General features: G+C 37.9%; 1 protein-coding gene across 1 annotated transcript; it reads left to right on the top strand.

Annotated features, from left to right (window-relative positions):
- The first annotated feature begins 1,142 nt into the window (after window positions 1–1,142).
- LOC145786727 (uncharacterized) lies at window positions 1,143–24,827 on the top strand. The gene is made up of 12 exons (XM_082598451.1): window positions 1,143–1,304; window positions 9,387–9,491; window positions 9,659–9,778; window positions 9,887–10,072; window positions 10,605–10,754; window positions 15,670–15,798; window positions 16,848–17,034; window positions 17,282–17,422; window positions 19,589–19,617; window positions 19,815–19,935; window positions 24,132–24,205; window positions 24,504–24,827. Exons 1-12 carry the CDS (start codon window positions 1,220–1,222, stop codon window positions 24,731–24,733), a joined length of 1,557 nt encoding a protein of 518 aa, XP_082454577.1. The 5' UTR covers window positions 1,143–1,219; the 3' UTR covers window positions 24,734–24,827.

Genomic DNA, 24,827 nt, shown 5'->3' with positions numbered 1-24,827 from the left:
AAACCTAAAGCTGCTGAAAGGCGAGCTTACGAAACAGAGCGATTAGAATTAGATGATTGTTATTTTTTTGTCAAAAACCGTCGCGCTTTTTTTCCTTTGTCAAAATCGAATGAAATATTCTACCAGCTGTGCGCTCGCAGCAGCTCGCGGGTCTCTTCTCATGGCGAGTTGTGTTATATTAAAAGAATTGGTGGTGCTTTGCTTGTTAACCTGTTCCAAATAGTTACAGATTCGAAAAGATTGTAGTTGCTGCAGAGAATATAAACATGACTATAGATGGTGTTAACTTAGGGCAGAATACTTAGGCTACATGTCAGTTTTGCGTAGATGTAGATTTGCAATAAATTAAGATCTCTTAATGTTTGCATTTAGACTACTAAGAATATCCGACAAAATAAAAAGGAAACCTTGTTGTCTTGATTGGAAATACGTTTCAGAGTTGCCAGACGTTGCCTTCCTATCTTGTTTGTTATCATTTAGATTTGTTTGTATTTAGATTTCACAACGCTTGTATGCCTTGCCTTTCTCGTTCTGTAGGCCTATAGCATTAGCTAAATAGATGAACTAATTTTTGTGACGATATCTTTATGTTTGATATTAACAGGTCAAGTTTTGTAAAAGCTCAGACAAGGATATCCTACTTTACAGACCACAGCACAGGCTAAGAAATCAGGTATTTATAAACCAGTTAGCGAGCAGCTGATGAGATTTCAAGAACACCTTTGTGGTGTTTTTGCGTTGTAAGGTTGAAAGGCAGAAAGCACAGTCGTTGTTCTACCAGCTGCTGTAGCCTACAGGAACAAAGTCATGATTGCAAAACGCGCAATCACATTTAACTTCTAAGTTTGAAATGAAAAGACACAAAAACGACAAATCTTGCATTGAAACCGAAATAATTCGAAATATTTTTGGCTATGCACTAAATAAGTTTGAATAAGCGATAGTTGACAAGTTATAAGCAAACAGAACTTTTATGTTTAACTAAACAATAAAACCTATAATTAATTATTTCAATTTGTGTCTGAGCCAAGTATTTCAAAGTGGGCTATCTTTGTTTCAAACAGCCTTCACTGCTAAGCTCATAAGCTGCATTTGTTATGTCAAAATTACAAGTTATTTTTGTTTTTCAATATTCTAGAAAAAAATTGATGAAATTGATTGTGAAAAATTCTGAATTTAGGCTAATCCTTAACGCTCTTGCTTTAGCTTCTTTTGAAGAATGAAGAAGACTGTTCTAGCCCTTCGTGACATTTTAGTTATTGTTTTCCACTTCTCTCTGATTGTACAATCCGTTTTTTGTCAAGGTAAGTCAAAGAGTTAGCGCAGTGGTTTCCGACCATTTTATGGTTACGGATCTTTCTCAAAAAAAATAAGTTTGCGGCCTCTAAATGCCTTTGAGTGACCCCGCCGAATAATCTTATCAAATTGCTCTTGAATGTGTAAAGTTTGTTGCCTATTTCAGCTTTAGTATTTTTTCCTAACTTCCGTAAAAGTTTTCATGGACTTCCAAGAGATCTGTGGACTATGGGATAAGAATCGCTAAGTTATAAGCATTCATTATTTTTTTTTTATGAAACTACCCCATTATTTGTGTATCACCATCCCTACAATTAACTGTAAGTCAGCCTCGAAGATGTTTAACACTTCAATATTATTACGGTACTGTTTTGCCTTTTAAGTTGCCTACTTCAGTGCTACTCAAACTTTTTTATGCCGTGTACCGGCTCAGCACCTTCCATCACTTGGCGTCCCGGTCAATTTGGAAAAAAAGACAAGAGCAAAGTCATTATTACTTTTGTAACAAATACACAAAAAAACAAGTAAAAAAAGACTTTTATTAATGGTCTTTCCAATTTTGATGCGAAGTGTGCGCTTGCTTATTTGCAACCAGCTTATCCAATTGCGGTTCAATGGAAGACAATGCTACTCGAAGAGGAGCATGGATATCCAACGCGTTTCTGTGTTTTCCCTTTAAACAGCTCATGGTAGAAAAGCCGGCTTCACATAGATATGTAGAAGGGAGTGGAAGCAGTGTTTTAATAGCCATGGTACACAGTCTCGGATATTCTGCTTTTATTTTGACCCAGAAGCTTGCCAGGGAGTTTGATTCAAAAGATTTTCGCAAACCTTCATCAGCAGATAGATCCAATAATTTATCTTTTAAATCGACACTTATATTTAACTCTTCTACGTTTACAGTTGGTGCAAATGCAAAGCTGAAACTATACTTTTTATATGCTAATATAGGCTAACAGCTAACTCACTTTCTAAAAAAGAACAAGGTTTATAGCTTCAACAAATCTATGTAAAAACATGCTCAACTCACTACAATCATCTGATATTTTGAAGTCAGAGTGTGGCCGATCGATTGAGCCTCTCACTTCTCTACTCGTTACTGGACGCTGCAGGTATAGTCAAGCACGTGGATACAGCACAAACACACAAAAAGGATGATCATCTCGCATCGAACATTGCGATACTTTGTTGAAATAATGGATAACAATTACGAAATAACATTTCTTTGTGACGTAGCTGGAAGTCGTCGTAGTAGCAGACCACCAAACAGTCTATAGCTTTGAAAGCAGATTGAACATTATCCTTGCCTAAAAATTATTATATAGACGTTCTGATCAACATAAAACAAATTACTCAATTTACAATTTCTCCTAACTGACCGCGTACCAGCAGCCAAGTGCTCGCGTGCCGGCACCGGTACGCGTACCGGCGTTTGAGTAGCACTGGCCTACTTAGTACTGGTATTGTCAGACATATTAAACAGTTCATTATCAGCCTACTGGTTTTGGTTTAGCATAATTGAATTAAAGTCATATTATTTACAATTTTATTATCCTACCGTTGCAACCTATGCTTTTTGAGCATTTTCTGTCGCAGTAAGAAGCGTTGTAGGCGGAGGCCGGCATATGTCACAAGATGTTTGAGCGAATTCAATCGATCCTTCATTTTGTTTCGTGCTTTTCATCGATGTTTTATTAAACGATCAAGAATTTTTTGAGTTATGGATTGATGCTAGCTTTAAAACTGTTGGTGACAAAATGACCTTTTACCATTTTAAACTGTTCTTAACTGATTGGTGGTGCATTCAATAGAGACAAAAAGTAGGATAAATGGTTTTCCAAAACCATAGTGATTCACTCAAGCAACTTACTGAAGCAAAATAGAGAGCATTAAATGGTTAAAAGAAAATAAATAAAGGAGTCAGAATGAATTCGTGTTGATCTCTGCACTGGACTAACAAAGCCGTCATTTTTATATTTGTTCAACATGTGTAGACGTTAAATTGATGTAAAAAGGTTGGTTTGAGTGGATTGGTAAAGTTAAAAAAAGGGTGACAGATTCTCATGCAAAGAACATTTTTATACAAAGAAAAATAACACACTTACGAAAAAGAAGAGACACGAAAGGGCTGCGGGCAGTAGCCTAGGTTATAATTAAAATTATAAGATGGATTATAAAAAAAAAAGTTGTTTCAAATTTTATAAGTTTTGTGTCTGATGCCAAGCAGTAAAAAACTCAAAAGATAAACAGGTTTTCTAACTTACAGTTTGATCTAAATCTTGCGGAAAGCTCCTTTTCAAATTTTGTTTGTAAATCGTTAAGGAAATAATGCATGACCTTCTAACTCAAAATGGCTATGAAATAATGCCAGAACTAATTTCGTGAGCTTTTGGATCGCAGAAATATACTTTTTTAAATTAAGCCTAAAACAAGCAAAATTGTGCTCTATCATTCACCAAAAAGTTCCAATCTTAAACGTTCATACCAGGAATTCATAGAAGTGCGGGATGTCCAACGACCTCACAACCGAAGGGTTCGTTAAATAAAAGTGATGCCAGACGTTTTTCAAATTTTTAAGAGGAATTAGTATTTTTCCGTTGAGAAACTCAAAACATGCTCGCAAAAAAACTATTCCAAAATTAATTTAAAGCAATTTTATTATCCACTTATCTAACCATCACAGTGTTTGCAAACTTACCTTTCCTACGCTTAAAATTTATAACTTGAAAAAAATACAGGTTTCAACATTTGGAACATGAAGCTTTATATTTCTGAGGTGTGTTTGATGTTTTCTTAAATTTTCGTCTTTTAATACTTGATAATTTATTTTATAAACCTGTATGTTCTTCTCAATTTATGTTTTGTAAGTAGTTTCACAATTTCTTTGCAAATTAACATAATTCAAAAGTTGTTTTAAATCAATTTTGTTCAACTTCAAACTTCAGGCTAGTTTCAAACGGGAAAGATTTGGGCGACCACTATTTAACTTTTTTTTTTAATTCTAAAAATATCCGGCAGCACTTTTGTTTGACAGACCCTTCTCTTGTCAGGTACCATGGCCAAGTTGGTCATCTCGAACTTTTATGAATCTCTGGTTCTTACACCTCCGTAAGCCTACTGGTGTTGACCGCGTTTGGTTAATATCAAATAAACACTAATTCATATTTTCAGCAATGGAGTTTATCTTATTGAAATTTTGTACAAGACTGTCATCCTCCTGCAGTGAATTCAATTCAAGCTGGATTTCTACAGGCGTAAAACTTATTTCACAAGTAGCCTACAGGGGAGTGAAAAGACGGTCATATCACTTCTTAAGCTTCGAAATTGTATAAATTGAGATGAAAATAGCCTTAAATAGCCTTATTTGAGGGAAAATAGCTGGAAGAAAATGAAGGGCCGCACAAAAAATGGAAAAGGGCCGCACGTTGCCCACCCCTGGGTTAATACAATGAAAGAAGCTATATTCGTCCAATAGCTATGCGATCGTGAACAAATGCGATCGTGAACAAATACAAGCTATGCGATCGTGAACAAATGCGCAAGTAGGCTACGCCCACTTAGTTGCTCTCATCAATATTTCAATGCAATAAAAAGGTATAATAACTTTGTTGAAGTTAAACCTTCAGGTTGTTTCACCGCTGTCAGGTTTGTTGTTGTGTTGCAATGAAGGAGCAAACCAATCGGATTGCCTTTTTTCATAAATTGAGTGTTTGCTTAATTTGGTCGTGTTTTGATGGAACATAGCCTATCTCTTGGCCTTAGATCAGACATAAAGATCGTATTTTATCAGGTAGCTGTTGGCAATGAGGTTTGATTTTGCAAGATAAAAAAGTTCTCTTCGTCGAAGAAATAAAAAGATCTCAATGGTTTGCTTTGTTCGGGAGATAGAAAATATGTGCTGCGGTTTTGATAAAAAAATATTCTGAGTTTAATGCGTTAAAGCTATGCAAGGTTTTGCGTACATATTTATTTTTCTTTTTTGCTCATGAAGCTGCTATTTCGCATGAAAATTCGCAGAACGAAATGGAATTCCCGACCTTAGGAGAAAACCACTTTGCCTGTTTAAGTCTAGACACCTTGGTGTCAATTTGTTTTGCGAAAATTATGAACAAAGTGATTAATTTTCATGTGAACACCTGAAAATGGTGTTATTTTAACTTTTCAATTTTAAAAGCACAACCTTCAATTGACATTCCACCCACAGACAACCAGGCGGATAACTTGTGAATCATGTTTTTTTTTGTTTCCGCAATAAAGATATTGGTTCTACGTCTGTACACCTGTCGAACCAATTTTATTAACTGGTTTTAAGTCTTTTCGCTTTTATAAAAGTTATAAAAAGACTTTAAGAAACCAAAATGAAGAGTTAAAGATGTTACAAATTAAATGACGAAGTTACGTCTGCAGACGTTGAATCAATGTAAAATTGACGGATTTTGTTGTACGGGTTACTCCTTGAACAATACTGAAAAGAGTGCTGCTGTTACATCATCTGACTTTTTACGAACGTTTTTATTCTTCACCTTTTTATGATAGCAATAAGAAACAAGTGTACGAGAACTTGCTACATGTTTCAAGACAAAGTCGCAAAAGGCAAAGTGAAATATAATTGTGCATCTGTATGAATTCGCTTCAAAGTTTGAAAGTCAAAGAATTTCCCATGCCTTTGCCAAGGAGTCTGCATTAGGTTATCCAGTGAACAACGTCCTTCACAATGCGTTTGATACAATCCAAAACTTACAACAATTGTTTTTGACAACAACTACCAAGAAAATATACCGACGATCAAAATTATAACCAGCGAATAAAACGATACCATTTTGAATGACTCTGGACAGCTGCCAGTTTTTGTGTTTCCAAAAACTAAACGTAACAACGTAAGAAAGCAACGACTCTGGACAGCTGCCAGTTTTCGTGTTTCCAAAAACTAAACGTAACAACGTAAGAAAGCAACCACAGCATTTTTCATAAAAGGTATAAAATTATAATAAAATTAATCTTAAAAATATTCGTGGTTTGTCGAAACTTTTATTGTATGTTTTTGTGTATCGCGTATTATGCTGATGCAAGTTAATCTGCAATGCGAAACTTAATTACAGTAAATGCAAATAGAATAATTTAAAATTATATACACTAACTTTTCTGAGAGCACAACATTGTCAAAAGTATTGAATAAAAAAGTGTTATAAAGTCAAAAGTGCATGCCGTTGTTCTATAGTCTTTAAGTAGTAGTCTACCTATCAAAAGTAAGTTAAAATCTTAATTTTGTTTCTTTAATTGAGTTTCTTCTTAGTAGAAATGTTCACGTTGTTTTATTTCAAGCCGCTTTTTCATAGAGTAATTTAAATTTTTGCTTTACTTCAACCAAAACGAAATCAATAAACGCCCTTGAATAAAATATACGTTAGAACTGTTTTATTTGAAACATTTTCACGAGTACTGTGGGCTTACTTTCACAACCATTCGCCAAATACTTAACCTTTGATATCTTCTGGGACTAGACTTTCTCAAAAGCTATGTATTCTGCCATCTTAAAAAAAACAAAAAATGTAACAAATAGTTGACTTCTTAACTTAAGTACAAAGTCGTTAATATGTAACACATGTCGGCACGCTTGTGATACCAGACAATTACCCAGTCTAAGACGTTGAATCAATGTAAAACCGACTGATTTGCTGTCTGGGGAGTTGCTCACTTTGGTCAGACCATGGTGCGATGATGAAGTTAGCATCATGCGCTCCCGATACTTGGAACCTGATTTTCGGGTTTTGATGCAAACTTTTTTCAAGTCAACTTTGTCTGAATAACAACGTACGGTGTTTGTTTTTATTTATCTCTTGTTTTATAACAGTTTTAACTTAATGTTAGGTTTTTATATGTCTTTGTTTTTTGATAAACCACGTGACAACAATTCAACTGTATGTCGACCTATGAGTGTATTCAGAAAAGTTTTTTTTGCTATCAAGACTTTCAGTCAATCGCTTGCCTTGTTTTATGATTAGACTATTTCCCTTCCCATTTTGCAAACGAAAGACTAATAGCTTTCAAAAATATGCGAACAATATTTCTGGCACGGCAATGTGGGGGAGTAAACGGAATGTTGTTGCTTGCGATAAAGGTACGAAACTCTATCTGAAGAAATTATCAAAACGTCCCACGCAAGGAAGAACCTATATCGTTTCTCCCTTGAGCCCACCTTTTGTTTTTGTCACAAAAAACTAACATTTTTTATCTTTTTTTAAGAGAGAATCGAGGTCATTTAGTCTGTAAAACAGACACGCTTCTTCTTCGTCGTGTGTCACACGGCCGTAGCCCAGAGCATCACGCAAGCTCTTGCTCTATCGTTGAACTCGGATAAATCCTGTGCAGAGCATATTGCTTTTAGGACAGGGCATTCGAGGAGACGTTGCATCATTTGCTCCTGTCCACATTTACAACTTGTGCTTCCCAAGGAATACTCTCAGTGTCGCATCAACGTCTTATAACTTAACGTTAAACCTTTAATTTCACGCATCACAAAAAATGCAGTACTTGGAAAACTATCTATTTGAAATAAACATATCTGTAACTCACTTTATCTTTTATTAAAGCATTTTGTATTTTTAAAAGTAGTCTGTGCTTTCGCTATAGCTTTTATAACCTAAACACTATAAACAGTTATACTTTTCAGTTTCAAGAATAGTTTTTTTCTTTTCTGCGTGGGTTAGGTTTCATTCATAGTTAATTGAGTAGCACTTATATTAAAGGAAGCTTGACCCGACAATTTGGTGACATCACAAAGAGGTTATCGCACAGTGATAATAGCCTATCATGTCCCACCTTCCATAGAGAATCTAGCAATTGCCAATATGTAAATTTTTTGTTTTGCCCATATGCCTTTCAAAACTTCTTCATCTCAATGACAAACGCTTAAGCAAATCTTAGCATGTAACCGATTTATTTACTGCAACAATTGTACAGTATAACCACAAAATTTTATGGAGTTTCCTGCTGTGTGTGACTAATTTATGCCGTATTGTTAAGCGTTGTTGTTTGGGTGTCAACAAGTCTAGACAAGATTTTTATATGTAATACCTCATCCTGACAAACTTTATTTTCTCTTTTGTTGATTTACTATCATATAAATGTTTTTCGATTAGGTTCAGTGAACCAAGTAATTAACTCAACCATTGGATGATACCTGTTTCCGTCAAGGTTGTAAAAAAACTTTTTCGAATTTATGTGAATCAGTGAGGGAACTATGAAACCTATAAACTCAACTTTGAATTAGATTGTCATCATTCGCAGAAAAACGACCAGTAACCAAATCTTCCACCCTTTGCGAACGCGTTTGAACTTTAAAAACATTTCATTCGCTTTTTGTAGTAATTTCAGAAAAGTGGCGTTGTCGATAAATTGACTGTTTGTTTGTTCCGTTTTTCAGTGACAGATTGAAGTCAATATCCAGACAGCAAATCAACCGTTTTTTTATATTGATTCAACGTCTGCACACGATTAATTTTTGTCTGGGTAGATTCAATGCGGTTTCATTATCAAAATATTTGTAATATTGTGTCTAGAACACAGTATCCCATATAGCCCCAAGAAATTTTGTGAACCGCAGCCTTTCAGTAAAGATCAAATTCAATTTAAACACTTCAATTCGAGATACAGTTGACATTCGTTATAATAGGATATGAAAGTAGTTTTTCTTATAAGTAGATACCTCTCCGTATGACAAACATAACTAACAACTATCCTAAATTGTGATACTCATTATTTTTGGTTATTTTGTTGTTTACATTTACTGCATTTAAATAAGTCCATGATTAATCAAACGTTTTTTCCTCATCCCGATTTTAGTTTTGAATTTGGGATTACTAGCTTTACTTGGACCAATTTGACTCGATCCCTCTATGGTACTGTAACTTCGTCTGTGGCTACTGGCTATGCAAGATTTTCCTTTGCTAAGAGCATTACTCTCATCAATATCACATGTATCAATAAGAAGAGGATCTGCTTACATTTATTGTTAAATAATTTTTTTTTTTAAAAGCTTCAAGAGCTAAATGAAAATGTTACTGTGACCTAAAACCATTGTTTTTATGCAGAAACATCAAGCTGCCCTTTTCACTTGTGCACAGCAGAAAGATTGGGATGTTCCAATAACCGCTTAATGATAGATGAGTTAGGCTGTCAACTCTGCAGATGCGAGGGTATGTTTCAAGGTCTTATATAGTAAGCAGTCACCCTACTAATAATAATAACGTCATTTTTTTAACACTGTATCCAGATATGTGATGCTCTTAGCGCTTTACAAAGCAAACATTGGCATAGTTCAACAAGTAACTTCTTTTGTTAAATGTATCATATCTTTTTTCAGAAACTCTAACTCTGAATCGCCATTGCGCCCTCCATGGCTGTACAGCAGATCTTTTAGGTTGTTCAGCAGGATTGAAACGGACCCCTGATGGATGCACATTATGTGAATGCAACAGCACAAGTAACTGCCCATTTTTAGTCGTCAACTATTTGGAGACTTCAAACAAATTTTTACTTTAGAAATATTTGTCACGTTTTTAGCTGACCCAAACTACTGACCTATTTACAGGTTCTTCCGGGAATGCAGAAGGCACTGGTACTTCTTGTGCACCCACTCAGTGCAATGGACTGGAATGCGAAAATCTACGGGTCGATCCAACGACTGGATGTTCTATTTGTGAATGCGAGACGGACGCTTTGAACATTTATCTTGCACAGCTTGGCATCGAAAACTTTTCTAGTAATAATAATAACGGTACGACTTATTTATTGTCATTTTTCAGCTACTAATGTTATTTTTATGACTGCAATTTTTTCCATTTTGTGTCGTATTTCCGTTAATATCACAGGGCATCATTTCGATTATGAAGTTGCATTTTTATGAAACTTCTCTCAGGTTTTCGTGAGAAGTAAGACAACCTGTACAATTTTTCTAATCTTTGAAAGGACCGATTCAACGTCTACAGACTTTGCCAGAAAGACTGATTTTCTGGTTGTAAAGAACTCAACTGCCTTGTAAGTTGTGTGAGAACGTAAACAATATTTGAAGGAAAGTTGGAATGAGATGCTAACTGAGCGCTTCCAGCCAACTAAATTGTAGTACAAAGTCTGTAGACGTTGAATAAATGCAAAATAATATTACCAGCTGAAATCGTGCTTTTCTACTTTTAATCCCTATCTATACCAATAGATGTAAAATGTTTAGTGAATATTCAAGCACAACATGCTTGATGGGCTATGTTCTTGTTTAATGATAGGGGATTCATATCCACAATTTTTAATGATAGGAGATTCATGTCCACACTCTCGAGAGCTATTGGATGGCACACAAATGTCACGCGGGACAAATAGAATTGTGGAAGGTAGTGATGTCCCAAAATATAAATTGACTTTGGGAAAATTAAGAAAAGGATTTATACCTGGCCAGAAATACAAAAGTAAGTTGAAAAACTAAACTATTAATTTAAATTTTGAATGAATCATATTTTTAACATGAAGGTGATGATAGGAAGTAATAGGCTACTGTTCGCGGATATTGCTAGGCTAGGGACATATACCAATCATTAAGAAGACTTCTATGTTTGATAGACTAATGTGGATTGTGTATTGTGCAGATTTCACACATCAAAAAACTTGTTGGAGTTGTTGTCTTGCAAAATTCTAATCGTGTTTTATGCATTGAGCATTGAGCAAACATTTGCATTGCTGCAGTATTTGCACTGTTCATGCTAGTTGGCCTACTTGTGGTGTACCTCATCCGGCATTGCACAAAGTCACGACATTACAATAATCACGGAGATATTGAAATAAAATTTTGTACTTTTTTTTCCAAAATTGTTTGTTAATTAAATGTCCAAAAGATGTTTAACATTAATTTGAAAACATCTTGCGGTGCACTGAACCAGCACGTTTTTCAATATTTATTCCTAGCTTTACATTTGTTTATACTCTTCTATCCTTTTGCTGTTTAATTCGTGATGCCATCACAAACTCTTCTTTTAATAAAAAGAAGATTATCTTCTTAATCCTTAAATAACTCAAATCGATATATGTTAGATGTTTTTAGCGATGGCTGTAATGTTTTATTGGCCATCTGACACTGAATTAATATTACAACGATCGCTTATTCTGGAAATGAACTAATTGCTAACAAAGTCGTCTTTTTTACTTTGCTTCAACGTCCATAAAATCTAAAACATTGTAAAAACAATAGATGTTTTTAGTTGGATAAGTGTTGGTCGTGATATATTTTTCCCAGCTTCGTATCACTTGTTAAAACCCAGACAGCAAAATCCGTCACATTTACATTGATTCAACGTCAGCAGACGTTGAATCAATGTAAAAATGACAGATTTTGCTGTCTGGGAAGGTATCTTGCTGTTTACGCAGCTGTGCCGCGGTTGAAAATGTGGACCACATAATAATTTAATGTGCGTGCCGCCGCCAAAGTTCAAATCCAAACATTTCTTGAAACTTTCAACAGATAAACAAAAAAAAGAACAAACAAATGCCAGCCTGAAATGGCATTGTTATCGTTGTAGCAATACATGTTTACATTTGAACTTTTCACCTAAGTTACACTACACACTTTTAAAAAAATCACAAATTATTTGACAATGCTTCCTTTTTAGAAAATTGTTGTAGCTTATGCTTGAATACCTTGTTTGGAACTCATCTATCATTGTTTTTAAATTGACATGAATTTTTTTAACCCATTACACCTGCAGAAATACAAATCTAACATTCAAACTTACATTAATGCAGTGATGCGGTTTTCAGCCTTTTTTAATACATTTTTCACTAAAAATAGTTAGGAATCTATCACCTCTCCATTAGCACACAAAATGGCAGAAAGAGTTGAAGGGATGTTTTTTTAATCTCTTATAAGTTCTCGTTGAAAATAAAGATGCGCAACCTAAACCCTTCAATGGCCAGCAGTAAGCCTGGGTACGACAAAATATATTCGAAGATATTCCAAACCAAACCATTTCTAGAAAGGAACTCCTTCTTGTTGAGAACCACTACACTTTGGAAAAAAACATAAATTTTGTGACAACCTTGTAATTACTATAGTGTACACTTAAATAACTTGTTCCTAATTTGTTTGTTGTTGTTTAACATTGACGTGAAGTTTTCTTACCCCGTCAACTTGCACCTGGCTGCCAGCTTTGTTGCAAATAACAGTATCGGCATGGTTGTGCAAACTTTAGGCAAACATAGACTACTTATAACTAAAAAGCGGGCCCCAGCAAGAAATTAATAAGCTTGCTGAAATCAAAGGCTTTTCATTGCCAAGAGGGCCAATTCTACAACCTATAGCCTATTTGGAAATTGGTTTTGTTGTAGAAGCGAATGTAGTGCATTAGGCTTGGGCTTTAAAAAGCATTGTTTTTACCAATTTGTTGGATCCCTGGATTAAACTGTTTTCAGTTTTCGGTCTTATCATTTGAAGATGTTTGAATGGTACTGAAATAAATCATGAAACTAGGCGCAAATCATAAACTGACCCAGACAGCAAATCAAACGTTTTTACATTGATGCAATGTCTGCAGACGTTTAATCAATGTAAAAAAATGGTTGATTTGCTGTCTAGAGAAATATTGCACTGTGAATTTTGACTGTATAACAGTACACGAATGTTATTCGTGCAGTCATAAAAGTTACATACATTGATACAATATCTCCGCAGATACCGAGCGTAAAATAGAAAAGTGTGCACATTTGCCCATAAAACATAAGTACTGGTAGTAAAACAATTTGTGCAGGTACGAAATTGTTTTATTGGCATCAAGAAACGGCCTTTCCCGTTTTTAAAAAAGCATGGTTCCACTTTGTCGCTAGCGCGCGCGAAACCGCAACTAAGCAGTTAATGACATTTCTTCAGGTTCATCGAGATATTTGAAACAGTAGACTAGCACAAATGAAGTTATCGTTCAGACATTTTCTGCTTTGATGGTTCGCAAAAGCTTACCTTTTGTGACTGATATAAAACAGGGTATTACGACAATTTATCAAGCGAAAATTCTATTGAAACGACAGTTTAAAAATAGAACAAGCACATCGAGAAGGTGTTTTGTCTGGAATGTAATTTCAGCAACTAAATAAAACTCATTCTCTTCTTGTAGGCTACCAGTTCATTTTCTTTTCGAAAAATACGTTTCCGCACATTTGGAGACAATAATCACTTTTAATAAACTGTCAATCAAGGTTAGATGGAGCTGTACAAATTTTTTTGAATTGTTGAAGGATTTCTTATAGTCTATCGATTTCAAAAACATATAATGTCTAAGAAATTTTGTCTTTTCTTTTTTCGAAAGGAAAGCAATGTTTCATTTTTGTCTTTCTTGTTTATTCTTTGTTTTGCTCTCAGAAAGCACACAGCAATTAAAGTCTGCGGCTTCGAGCAATGATCTTCGAAGAATAACCACAGCCTACTAGTTATTCATGATTAAGTGTGCAAAACAATTTTTTAACAAAACAAAATCTCGCTCCGACAAAAATGTCTTTGTCTTCATTTTATTTCTAATTAGGCCTATTTTGGGACGATGAATTTCGTTTTGTTTAAAACCTCCTTTTGTAGGCGAAGCGTATTTTCATTTCGACAAAAAACTAAAGTTCAAAAATCTGATTATTGACTTCTAAATAAAAAAGGATTGTTTTTCTTAAAAGTTGAAATAAGTAGGAACCATCTTTTCACTCTTAGCTCTGTGGTTAAATAAATTATTTTTGTTACATCAGATAAAATTGACTCCCAGCTATGACCAACGTTAATGAACGGTGGTAGCCTGCATATAGCATTATTACGCAACCTCTAATATTGCCTGATAAAGCAAATAACCCCACACAAAAGATCCATGGCATTCTGCAAGGCAGATGTGTAACAAGTAAACTGCCTAACGGTGCAGATCAAATTTCTACCCTTGCAAATTCAATTACGAAGTCATTCATTGCTTTGCAGCCAGTGTGTGACTATTTATGCAGCAGCGGATCTGGAATGGGAACGCTTGGACACATGACCTCAGAAAACTGAAAAAAAAACATGTTAACTGTTTGTGGTTTTGTAAAGTTTTCTCGCTTGCTTTGCCCGTTCAACTACATCGCATTAACCTATAACCGGCGGCATAGGGAGCACTAGCACAAGTACTTCAAATTGGGAGCTGTTTTAAGGGGTATGGTTGGAATGAGGCAATGTGCATATCAAACACTGCCAACAAAATGAAGGAAAAAGATTACTTTCTCAAGTTTTAGGTTGACAATTAATTTAACCTATTCCGCTGGCAACAAAGGTATGAGGTAGGTATAAAGTAGGAAAACAGAATTCTCCCTTTGTTTAAACTGTAGGGTGTATAATATGTATTGTATACCTAGCCTACTTACCTTCTCGTGATATCATAAACACATAAAGGTAATTTAAACTTCTTAAAAAACGGTCATTGAAATTTATCCGTGGTCATCAGAAGAAGATTTTAAATGAAACTTCAAAGTTGACACAAAAATTTTAACTTTCATAGAATTCTAGCTATGGTGATTATGGTAAAGTACAAAGTTTGCGTCGGAAGCAGAAAATTCTTAGGCCTATAATCCCACAAAGCATGCAAAAAGCAACCGCAACGTTCTGAAGTTTCTTAAAATTTCCTGGGAACAAGCCACCACCCCCCCTCAGTTTGTTTGGACTCCAACGTTTGCATTGTCCAGTTTCGGCTTTTCTTACAATTTTCGATTTGTCTGAACTTTGGTGCCCTTCAAGAATTTGTTTCTTCATCCGCTATTGTGTCTGTATGATTTTGAACTGATGACAGATTTCTAATCACTACAAACTATCTAACAGCAATAGCCAAACAACACTTTGTTACGTTGAAACAATGTGCAAACGGCAAGTTTTTCTACCTGGAACGTTTCGAGAGCCCGTGAATTGAAAAACTGCTAACAAAAAGTCAGGTCGCAAAAATGACTTTGCGAACAAGAAAGTTGAAGTTTTGCTGGGCCAACCCTCATGCCGAAAGATGTTCTTCTCTCAAAATCAAAATTCTTTTACTGAGTCGCTACGTTTTTACACAGGGCCATATACTTTGGCTATTAAGTTAAAGTTTCAGCACAAATCCAAAATTTGAAAAATGCGACTTGTGTAGTTTGTGTATGCATGTGGTTTTGAGAAAAGTTAATTGCAACGCCTCAGGAATAGAGACAATTGTCCCAGTCACCTTTCTTTACAGTAATGGTATAGCAGTTCATTAGCATAAAAGTATGTCCATAAGTCACAAAGCGCTGGAGTTTTACAATAATGATAGTTTAATAATAACAATAGCGTTGTTTTTCCGTAATATTTAATATAGCAATAATGTTGTATTTCAGTTGTCCTAAAAGCAATCAATGTGAATTGTCCGTTCAAAGAATTCCTCTTTGAAGTAGCTCAAGCTGGAAATGTATTTATCAGAAAGAAACGAATGCACAAACGGAATCCGGTTTTGCCTGCCGCAAGAGGTGATGAAGCATTTTTAAGACAGTCTTGGGTCTACTACATTGATTGATTGAGAACATTTTTATCTTCGACCTAAGAAAGCTTAATCCCGGTAGTTTTGTATCTTTGAACTGTTGACGCGGGTCGTCTATTTTGAGAGTGTGCTGTGTAAGCTACAGTTTTCACGCTTTGTCAAAATGTTGATTCCGTCTACAAGGTACCGCTGAGTGGAGAGCTGCTGTGCTCAAGCACAACAGTGCTTCAATTCTCGGGGTATACAATATAGCCTACCCCGAGAATTGAAGCACTGTTGTTCAATCTTCCTTTGTATTGGAGTTAGATGATTATTCTTACTCGTTGAGCGGTTGTTATTATAGAACTATTTGTGTTTCTATATCATTTTGAATTGAATTTTGGCTTAATTTTTTTCTTTATTTAATCCTGTTCGTTACTTAAAAGAAGGAATTTAGGGAAAATGCGTTTATCCTATCTCTTCATGTGATAAAGTAATAAGTGGACCGTTGAAAGACTAGACCTAATTTGGGCCCGGTACCAATAAGATCGTCGAGACCCAAATCAAGGTCCTCGGGCACCAAATCACACTATAATCAAAGAATACGCGATGGTTTCTTCAAGTTCATGTGCCCCTTGGAAATGTTACCTGCTCCTAAATTTATCCCGACCCTGATCCAAAAGCAGCCTACCCCTGTAAACGCTACTGGTGACAAGGTGTTTGTCTCAGTTAGGATAGGTCAGCCAGGTTTTTCTAAAGTTAGCGACTACCGTTCCCTTTTTTTGGGGTTGAATATACCCAGTGACTCTTCGCTAGGAATGTCTTGTTTCACCAACTCTAACTACCTCTTCTTTGGCCTCTCAGATTTTTCCTTCTGAACAGAAATCAGTTTTGTCATAACTGGCAAAAAAAACTTCTAGAAAATTTAAAAACAACGTAGTCCAATGATAAAAAAGACATTGATCAAAATGAAAAACGTGATAAAAACATTGAAAGACCCTTTTCCCCAGATGAAATTGTATTTTCGACACCTAATTTCCTATATTATATTTGATAAAGGAGCGAACCACATTTCCGACGGCAACTGTGAAACGGGTTATTTAGAAGAATCTCGAAACGGCTCATACGCGCACGCACGAGTTGTTCCACAATGTCGCAACACAGCAGTCGAAAGTGACGAAACCACAAACAAAACGATGGTGTCTGTGGATTGGATAGCGCCGTCTTGTGGATGCGTGTACATAAGGTAGTTGCTGTTTTTACAAATTTCTCTTGTTTGCTCTTCACGGAGCCGGTTTCCTGTAATTTTTTACCTTGCGGAATCTTCTATGACATTACAATTCATTTTTAAAATAAGTTCCAAAGCAAACAGTGTGGTTATAGGCCTACGGTTGGATGATTTAGTTGACTGCAAGTTTAGTCTATTGTGTTAGTTTGTTTTTTTTTAGAATCAAAACAGCCCCTACTGTCTAACCACATCTTTTTTCTTTTAGAGCATCTGTAGTGGACTATACGGAAATTAATGCTTATTTATATGATGACACTTTGGAGTCCGCGACATCTAGTGGCAAGATAAACCGCCCTCTACTCCGCACTGTGTGCGCCAGAGTGAATAGCATTTCAAAACGAAAGAGGTAAATTTTCATCGAGCATTTAACAGAGGAGATGGTTTAAAAGAGTCAGTGATTCATAGAGTCTCTTAGTTAGTAAGTGCACGGTTTTACATCCTTTGTTTCCCGTATTGCGAGGGTTGGACGTCAGTAAATTTCGACCCGGCTTAATGGCGGCTTTTCACGTACTCCTACTTTGAACATTGACCGCCACAAGGTTCCCCTTTCATGGGTCGCTGCGCACGTTATCGCACTACATCTTCTTTGGTCGTCTACGTGGATTACGCCCTTCTTCTTTCATAAACTTCTTCCTGAACCTTCTGAGCCATAATAACGGAGTCTCCTTCACCGTACGACCTTTTCTACTTGGTAGATACCAAGCCTTCTTCTCAATTCTTCACTTGATAGGCTACTCTGTCCGCCAGTCCATTAGAGCATATCCACCTTAGACCTTACCGATTAGCCTACCATAGCGCTGTCATTATGACTCAAACGCTTGATAATCTCCGCGTTGTTCGCCCCGACAGCTCGGTCAGCGCGTGATTTCTGGAACGAAGAAGCTTCAAGATCAAGCGGCGTTGGCTCGACTCTCGAGGTGTGCGTTTGAGCAACGCATGTTAAGGACTGCTCTCCATTCAGCGGCATCTAATGGATGGAATAATTCCCTGGCAACAAGACTTCAACAATCGGAAACTTCACTCTGTCAATCTCAGTGACCGGGCCTGCGTCAGTGGTTCAAAGCCTCTTCAAGTATGCGCAACTGCCAGGATTAAGCTCTACTGGAAGCTTACCCAGTCCGAGGATAAAGATTCAATCAATCAATAACTGGCCACGTCTCACTGGCATACAGCATTACGCTTCTAAAAAGAAAAAAAATTTTGAATTATCAAAACTACTTCTTTTTTGCCAAAAATTATAGGCTACCACTTGTTTGTTTAGCCTGGCTCGGGTTCCAAATAGCGACTGTCAGAACAGCGACTGTCAATAGAGCGACCACACGACAGCGATTCATTTAAAACAGCGACTGTCAATAGAGCGACTACACGACAGCGATTCATCAAAAACAGCGACTGCCACAACAGCGACCTCACTTCTTTTATTAAATCCAAGGCTTACGCGCACACGCACTCTTTCACTCCCTCCACACATACCTTCCATCCCCCACACCTCTCTACACACGTATGCACGCACAAATAGGCAAACACTGCGTAGTGAAAGATTGAAACCAAAAGGGACTTTAAAACAACATTTTATTTGGACTATCCATAGAAGTCACATGATTTAAAAAGAAATAGGCTAGTCAAGCCAAACAACAGAAAGTCGTCAAGCCTTGCAATAAAATTCAGGGTCTAGAAAAAGATTGAAACCAAAAGGGACTTTAAAACAACCAAAAGTCTTGCAATAAAAATCAAGCCACGTTTATTTCTAAATTGTGAGCAAGGGCTCGAAGGAACTGCCGCAGATCATACTGGCCATACTGGCATATGTTAAGTCGCTATCATAACAGTCGCTGTTTTAATGCAGTCGGCATTTATACAATCGCTGTTTGGAATGTCGCTCACTTCATTACGTCGCTATTATGAAGTCGCCATTATGACAGTCGCTGTTTTGACAGTCGCTATCCGGCCTGGATGCCGTTTAGCCTACTTCCTAGCGTACGTGTAACCGCAAGATTAAGCAGTAGTCAGCACTGGTTCGGCGTTTTGGGGTATGCACTTGAGCAACGTAGTTGTTTCGGGAGGACAGCCTTCCATTCAATGGCACCATGGATAAAATTATTCATACAACAACACTTCATCAAGCGGAAACTTCATTCGGCCAATCTCGGTGACCGGGCCTGCGTCGATCATACAAGCCTATAATACAAAACTGCTAGAATTAAGCTTTCAAAAGAGCATTTTCAGTCTGAGGATAAAGGTTTCCACAAATTAATCAATCAAAACTCAACGGAATAGGCAGCCCAACAGGCAGTTTGATGTTGAGCGTTGTTCTATCATTTGAAAATTGCACTTGCCGACAGTCTAAATTATTTGTAGCCTAATTGATTGAATAAGATCAATGAATTAAAAAACAATTTAGCGAACTTTGTTTTCGCATTTATTTTACCGAAATTGAACTGTGCCATGCAACTGTTTTTTCTAGCATAGGCCTATTTAATAAATTCTCTAAAGATGTATTGTCTGTTTTCAGAAGCAACCTTCGGACAAAGAAAAAAAAAGGTGAGTGGCTGAGTGCTCTCCTTTTTTTATCCATAGCCTACAAAGTTTATCAATCATAGCATTTTAAAATACTGTAGGCTACATTGGAAAATCAATTTAAGTAGACCTACCTCAGAGTTTAGCCGCCTCTGGTGATGTGAATCGTCATTTAAGATGTAGCTAAAAAAAACACGAGTAACTTCAGAATCTCTCGCCAGGAGGTCCTAATTGGATATTCAAGGAATGTTGCAAAGCGGCTCGACCACGGAAACGATCCAACAATCGCCGCATAATATGCGAACGCGACTCAAAAATATATTCTCTGAAACGATTCTATCGGTAAGATGATTTAATTTTTAGGAAACTGCATTGGATAACTTAATGCTGTACGGTAGCCTACTGTAACTTAAGAAGACCTGAACACTTCATGTGAATGTAGCGGACGCTGTTGTTCAGCATACACGCTCATACATAGCCATCAGTGGGATGCAATCTGCAATAGGCCTATTGCTATAGCCTACATAAAATGAAAATGTTTGTTTGTCCAATGCCTGCAGTTTACACCTCATGTGATCTGTTTCCCACCGCATAATTTACTCGTAATCATTCTTGTGTCATTTCTTCAGTTTCTGCAACGCCATAATAACTGCGGCAAAGGCCACAATACCACGTGGCCATCGAACCAGCTATACGCCATGCTGAGACTCTGAGTGTGAAGCTCTCTATCGCTCATACCTAGCCACCACAAGTGGTGCTGCTTCTAACATGGCCGCCACCAGACTACTTGAGCGGCTGGACACAAAGAAGCTTGAGCGATGGAACGAAGCTGTCCAAACCATCGACTTCTCACACTCAAGCCGCAAAGCATGGAGCATCATCAACAACCTCAATGAGCGCTCAGCAAACTCCCCTCGTCAGTGCCCCGTTTCTGCTAATGCCATCGCTTCCCAGCTAGTGCAGAACAGGGTCTACAAGACAAAGGACCGCGAGACATTCCGCCTTGTTGCCAAGGAAGTATCTGCCCTGTGGGGGTCTGCTACTATTCGGTGAGTCCGATTCGGTGAGTCCGATTCGGTGAGTCTGATTCGGTGAGTTCCTAACCTCTAACCCTAACCCCAAACCCCTAACCCTAAAACGGCAATGATAATTAGGCTACAGTACCCAATAACTAAAAAAAAAAATTGAAAAAATCCCCCGTTAAGGGATCGGACTCACCGAATCGGACTCACCGAAACGGGCCATTCCGGCCCTGTGGCGAGTGGAAACACCACAAGAAGAAGCAATCTCTGGAGACTTCACTCCAGAGGAATTCGCCACCGCCCTCCGCCTAGTGAAACCACACAAGTCTCCAGGGCCGGATAAGATCTGCCCTGAGCTTGTGCTCCATGTTGGCCATGCCCTAAAGTCCTGGTTACGTAGATTCCTCTCTTCCTGCCTGCACCACCTCACAATCCCAAAAATCTGGAGAAGAGCTTTAGTAGTTGCGATCCCTAAGCCTCACAAGCCACCAGAGGACCCAAGGAGTTATCATCCGATATCCTTCTTCTGTGTTCCTTTTAAGATCCTCGAAAGACTGATCTATGCCCGCGTCAACCCAATCATTGACCCGATCCTTCCAATAGAGCAAGCTGGGTTTCGGCGCGGAAAATCCACCGTAGATCAGGTCACACTCTTAACCCAAGACATCGAGGATTGCTTTGAGGCAAAAAAGAAGGCCGGCGCTGTCTTTCTAGATCTCACAGCTGCCTATGACATCGTATGGCATCGCGGCCTTACTTGCAAGCTGCTTCGCCTGCTTCCTGACCGACATATGGTTCATATGATTATGGAACTTGTCAGGAACCGAAGCTTCACCCTCACCACCGGTAGCTCACGGCGAAGCAGACTGAGACGCCTAAAATACGGCGTCCCACAGGGATCGGTCCTGGCTCCACTTCTTTTCAACATCTCCACCCACGACCTGCCAACCACGGTCTCCGCAAAATACGCTTATGCGGACGACTTGGCAATTCTCCACTCCACAGAGTCGTGGGAAAATCTAGAAGACACCTTGAACCAGGACATGAAAACTCTCTCAGCCTATCTCCAGAACTGGCGACTGAAACTCAGCGAAACCAAAACTGTGGCAGCAGCTTTCCACCTCCACAATCGGGAAGCTGATCGTGAGCTACATGTCCAGACCAACGGAAAATCTCTGTCCTTCTGCCCCGAACCAACATATCTTGGGGTAACACTGGACAGATCGCTCACATACCACCACCATTTGGTGTCACTGCGCAAGAAACTGACATCCCGCGCTGCGCTACTCAAGCGCCTGGCAGGCTCTAGCTGGGGGCCGAGGGCTGACACTTTGCGTATAGCAGCCTTAGCCCTTGTCTACTCTTCTGCAGAGTACTGTGCACCTGTTTGGTGCCGCAGTGCTCACTGCCACAACATCGACACTGCCATAAACAGCGCCCTGCGCACAGTGACCGGATGCCTGCGTCCCACACCATTGGACAATCTCCCCATTCTCGCTGGCATCCAACCTGCTGAGCTTCGTCGCGAAGAAGCCACTCTGTCCCTCGGTCGACGAGCACTGGAATAACCACCTTCTCCACCACAAGATCTCTGCTCTCCCAAACGAGCACCCCCGTCGACTGAAATCAAGACACCCATTCGTGCCAGCCGCTCAACTTCTTATCAACGAAGCTGATGTACAAGACATCTCTGCGGCTACTTGGGCGGACCATAAATGGATTTCTGAATGGAAGTCAAGCGCCACCAGACTCCATTCGTTCATCCCCGACACCGACACACGCCCCATCGGCCTAACACTACCTAGACAGGCATGGGTGCGCCTCAACCGTCTTCGTACCGACGTCGGGCTTTTCCGCTCAACCATGCACCAATGGGGAATGGCCTCTTCCTCCTCCTGTGAATGTGGTGCCGAGGAACAGACCGCAGACAACATTATCAATGACTGTTCCATCTTCAAGTCACCTAACGGAGTGGAAGGTCTGCGTGTCATGGATGATGAAATCAAAGACTGGCTGCTCTCTAGTAGCCTTCCAGTGTAGTCCGGGAACATCGTGAATCTGGGGTGGTAAATGGAGAGACCCTCGGCCCCAGAGGCTCACACGACGACGACGAGTTTGTGCTTTTCAGTCCAGAGTGTCGTTACAGTTATTGTGCAAAGTCAAATTTATCGTACGAATTTTCATTTTATGATTTTATGTATATTGAAGATTTAATTCCGGATGAGGACACACGTAGCCTAAGTGTCGAATTTGAGTTTATTTTAATTATGTTATTTTTTGTGTGTAAAAATTAAATTTATTTAAAACTAAATTAAGAGCATTTAAAACAATAGATCAACAGAAAACGAAATCGTTTTTTTAATCTTTTTTTTGTAAAATATTATGAATTTCTTTAAGTTAGGGCTGAGCTCAGGGATGGGAGTCGATAGTGAAAAAGTAAAGAATATTCCGATATTCGATAGTGCCACAAAAAGTAAAGAATTAACCGATTTCGATACTAGAAAAAAAAGTAAAGAATAAAGAATGTAGTAATCGATATTGAAAAAAAAACAATTATTTCCACCACTCTTTCTGAATGCTCAAGGCAGTAACAAATTGAAAAAAATTCAAAGAAGTGAAAAATACTTCCCACTCAAAGGACTAGGAGTAACAAAACATAGTTTTAAAATGCAGTTATGCAATAATAATCCTTCTGAGAAGAGTCACAAACACGGTAGGCACTTTAACATTACCCACTGGTCGAAGAGGTACGCAATCATGCGTGACAATGTTCAATCAATATTTGTGTTTTAGTCACAATTTCGACTTGTTAAAGTGGCTACCATTAAGATCCTTCTTGCACTCAGTTCAGTTGCAGAAGAAAAAATAGTATTAGCAGAGGGTGGGAATCGAACCCACGAAATCGAAATTACTATACTCCTCTGCCCTAACCATTAGGCAACGGTGGTTGTGGTGAAGCATTCAGTTAAATTTCTTATACAGTATACAGTTAAATTTCTTATACAGTTAAATTTCTTTGTATCAAAATTTTTCGATCAGAATATCACGTCACGAGTCACATGACTGAAATCAGCTGAATCGCAAATGAACATGTCACGCATGATTGCGTACCTCTTCGACCAGTGGGTAATGTTAAAGTGCCTACCCACAAACACAGTTTAAATCGATCAACCAGGGTTTCCCCGCAAAAAAACTTCGCTCCTCCTTTTAATAGAATTTCAAATTCTGCCTAATAAAATTGTGGAATTCGGTTAATATTTTACGTTGTTTATTTGTAAACTTTACAGAAAAGTACCGAATATCGGATTCAACGCACAAAAAAGTAAAGAATAGCAGCCAATCGATACTTATTTGAAAAAGAAAAGAAAACACGGATTCGATAGTGACAAAGTAAAGAATAGCGCTATCGAATATCGATTCGTAATCGATAGTCCCAACCCTGGCTGAGCTGCTGCCTATACCGTGTCTCCAAACCTTTGTTTTGTACTTTCGTTATCAGTATCTCTGTATTTGCAGCTATAGCGGCATGAGAAAAAACTGCAAAAGCGCATACAAAACTTGTTGCCGGGAATTTGGTTCGACGTCAAACGGTAATTATTATAAATATTAAAATAAGTCATTAGTTTGTTTAGATATCGTCCTAATTTTGAGCTGAAAAAAATATCCTACATGCATCATCGAAACTATACAGTAGATGGCAATGTCACAATTTTCTGGAACTTACTCATAAATATTTCTGTATCAACAAATAACTAGGCTATTTACGGCTAGATCGATTAAGAAACTAGGTACGGAAACTTCCTTGCTGTGGTGTGATTAGTTTGAAGAATTTTCCTATAGACTAAGAGTAGGCTTCTTTCTTTTGAGTGATGTTATGACACATTCCAGATCTGGCCAGTGTTTCTGGCGAAATAGATAGGCCCACTGTACGAACTGCACCAAGCCGCCCAGAAACTGCGAATTCACAACAAAACGAGAGAATCGGCGGCGTCCATCAATCACGTAACAATAAAGTCTCAAAGAAAACAAGAAAGCGACGTTTACGACGACTGAAAAAGAAGAAAAGTCGTCAAAGATCGTCTCGAAGAAGGCTTGGGCTAAAACCAATCCACAACTGAAAAGATTTTTCGAAAAAAATTGTCATGCTTTATAAAAACATTGACAGAACAGTTCAAACAAGTTGCTTGATAAGTGTAAAATACACAAAACACA

The sequence above is a fragment of the Aplidium turbinatum genome, chromosome 17, assembly GCF_918807975.1.
Source record: "Aplidium turbinatum chromosome 17, kaAplTurb1.1, whole genome shotgun sequence".
In the NCBI taxonomy this organism is placed as follows: Eukaryota; Metazoa; Chordata; class Ascidiacea; order Aplousobranchia; family Polyclinidae; genus Aplidium; species Aplidium turbinatum.
The sequence above is the reverse complement of the archived record's forward strand: the minus strand, read 5'-3'. Positions and strand labels throughout refer to the sequence as shown.

Bases quoted from the DNA above. Each gene is read 5' to 3' on its own strand.
- LOC145786727 (XM_082598451.1), top strand. From the start codon at position 1,220: ATGAAGAAGACTGTTCTAGCCCTTCGTGACATTTTAGTTATTGTTTTC. The intron at 10,073-10,604 runs GTACGACTTATT...TTTTAATGATAG, and splicing joins TTCTAGTAATAATAATAACG to GAGATTCATGTCCACACTCT. The intron at 10,755-15,669 runs GTAAGTTGAAAA...GTTGTATTTCAG, and splicing joins ACCTGGCCAGAAATACAAAA to TTGTCCTAAAAGCAATCAAT.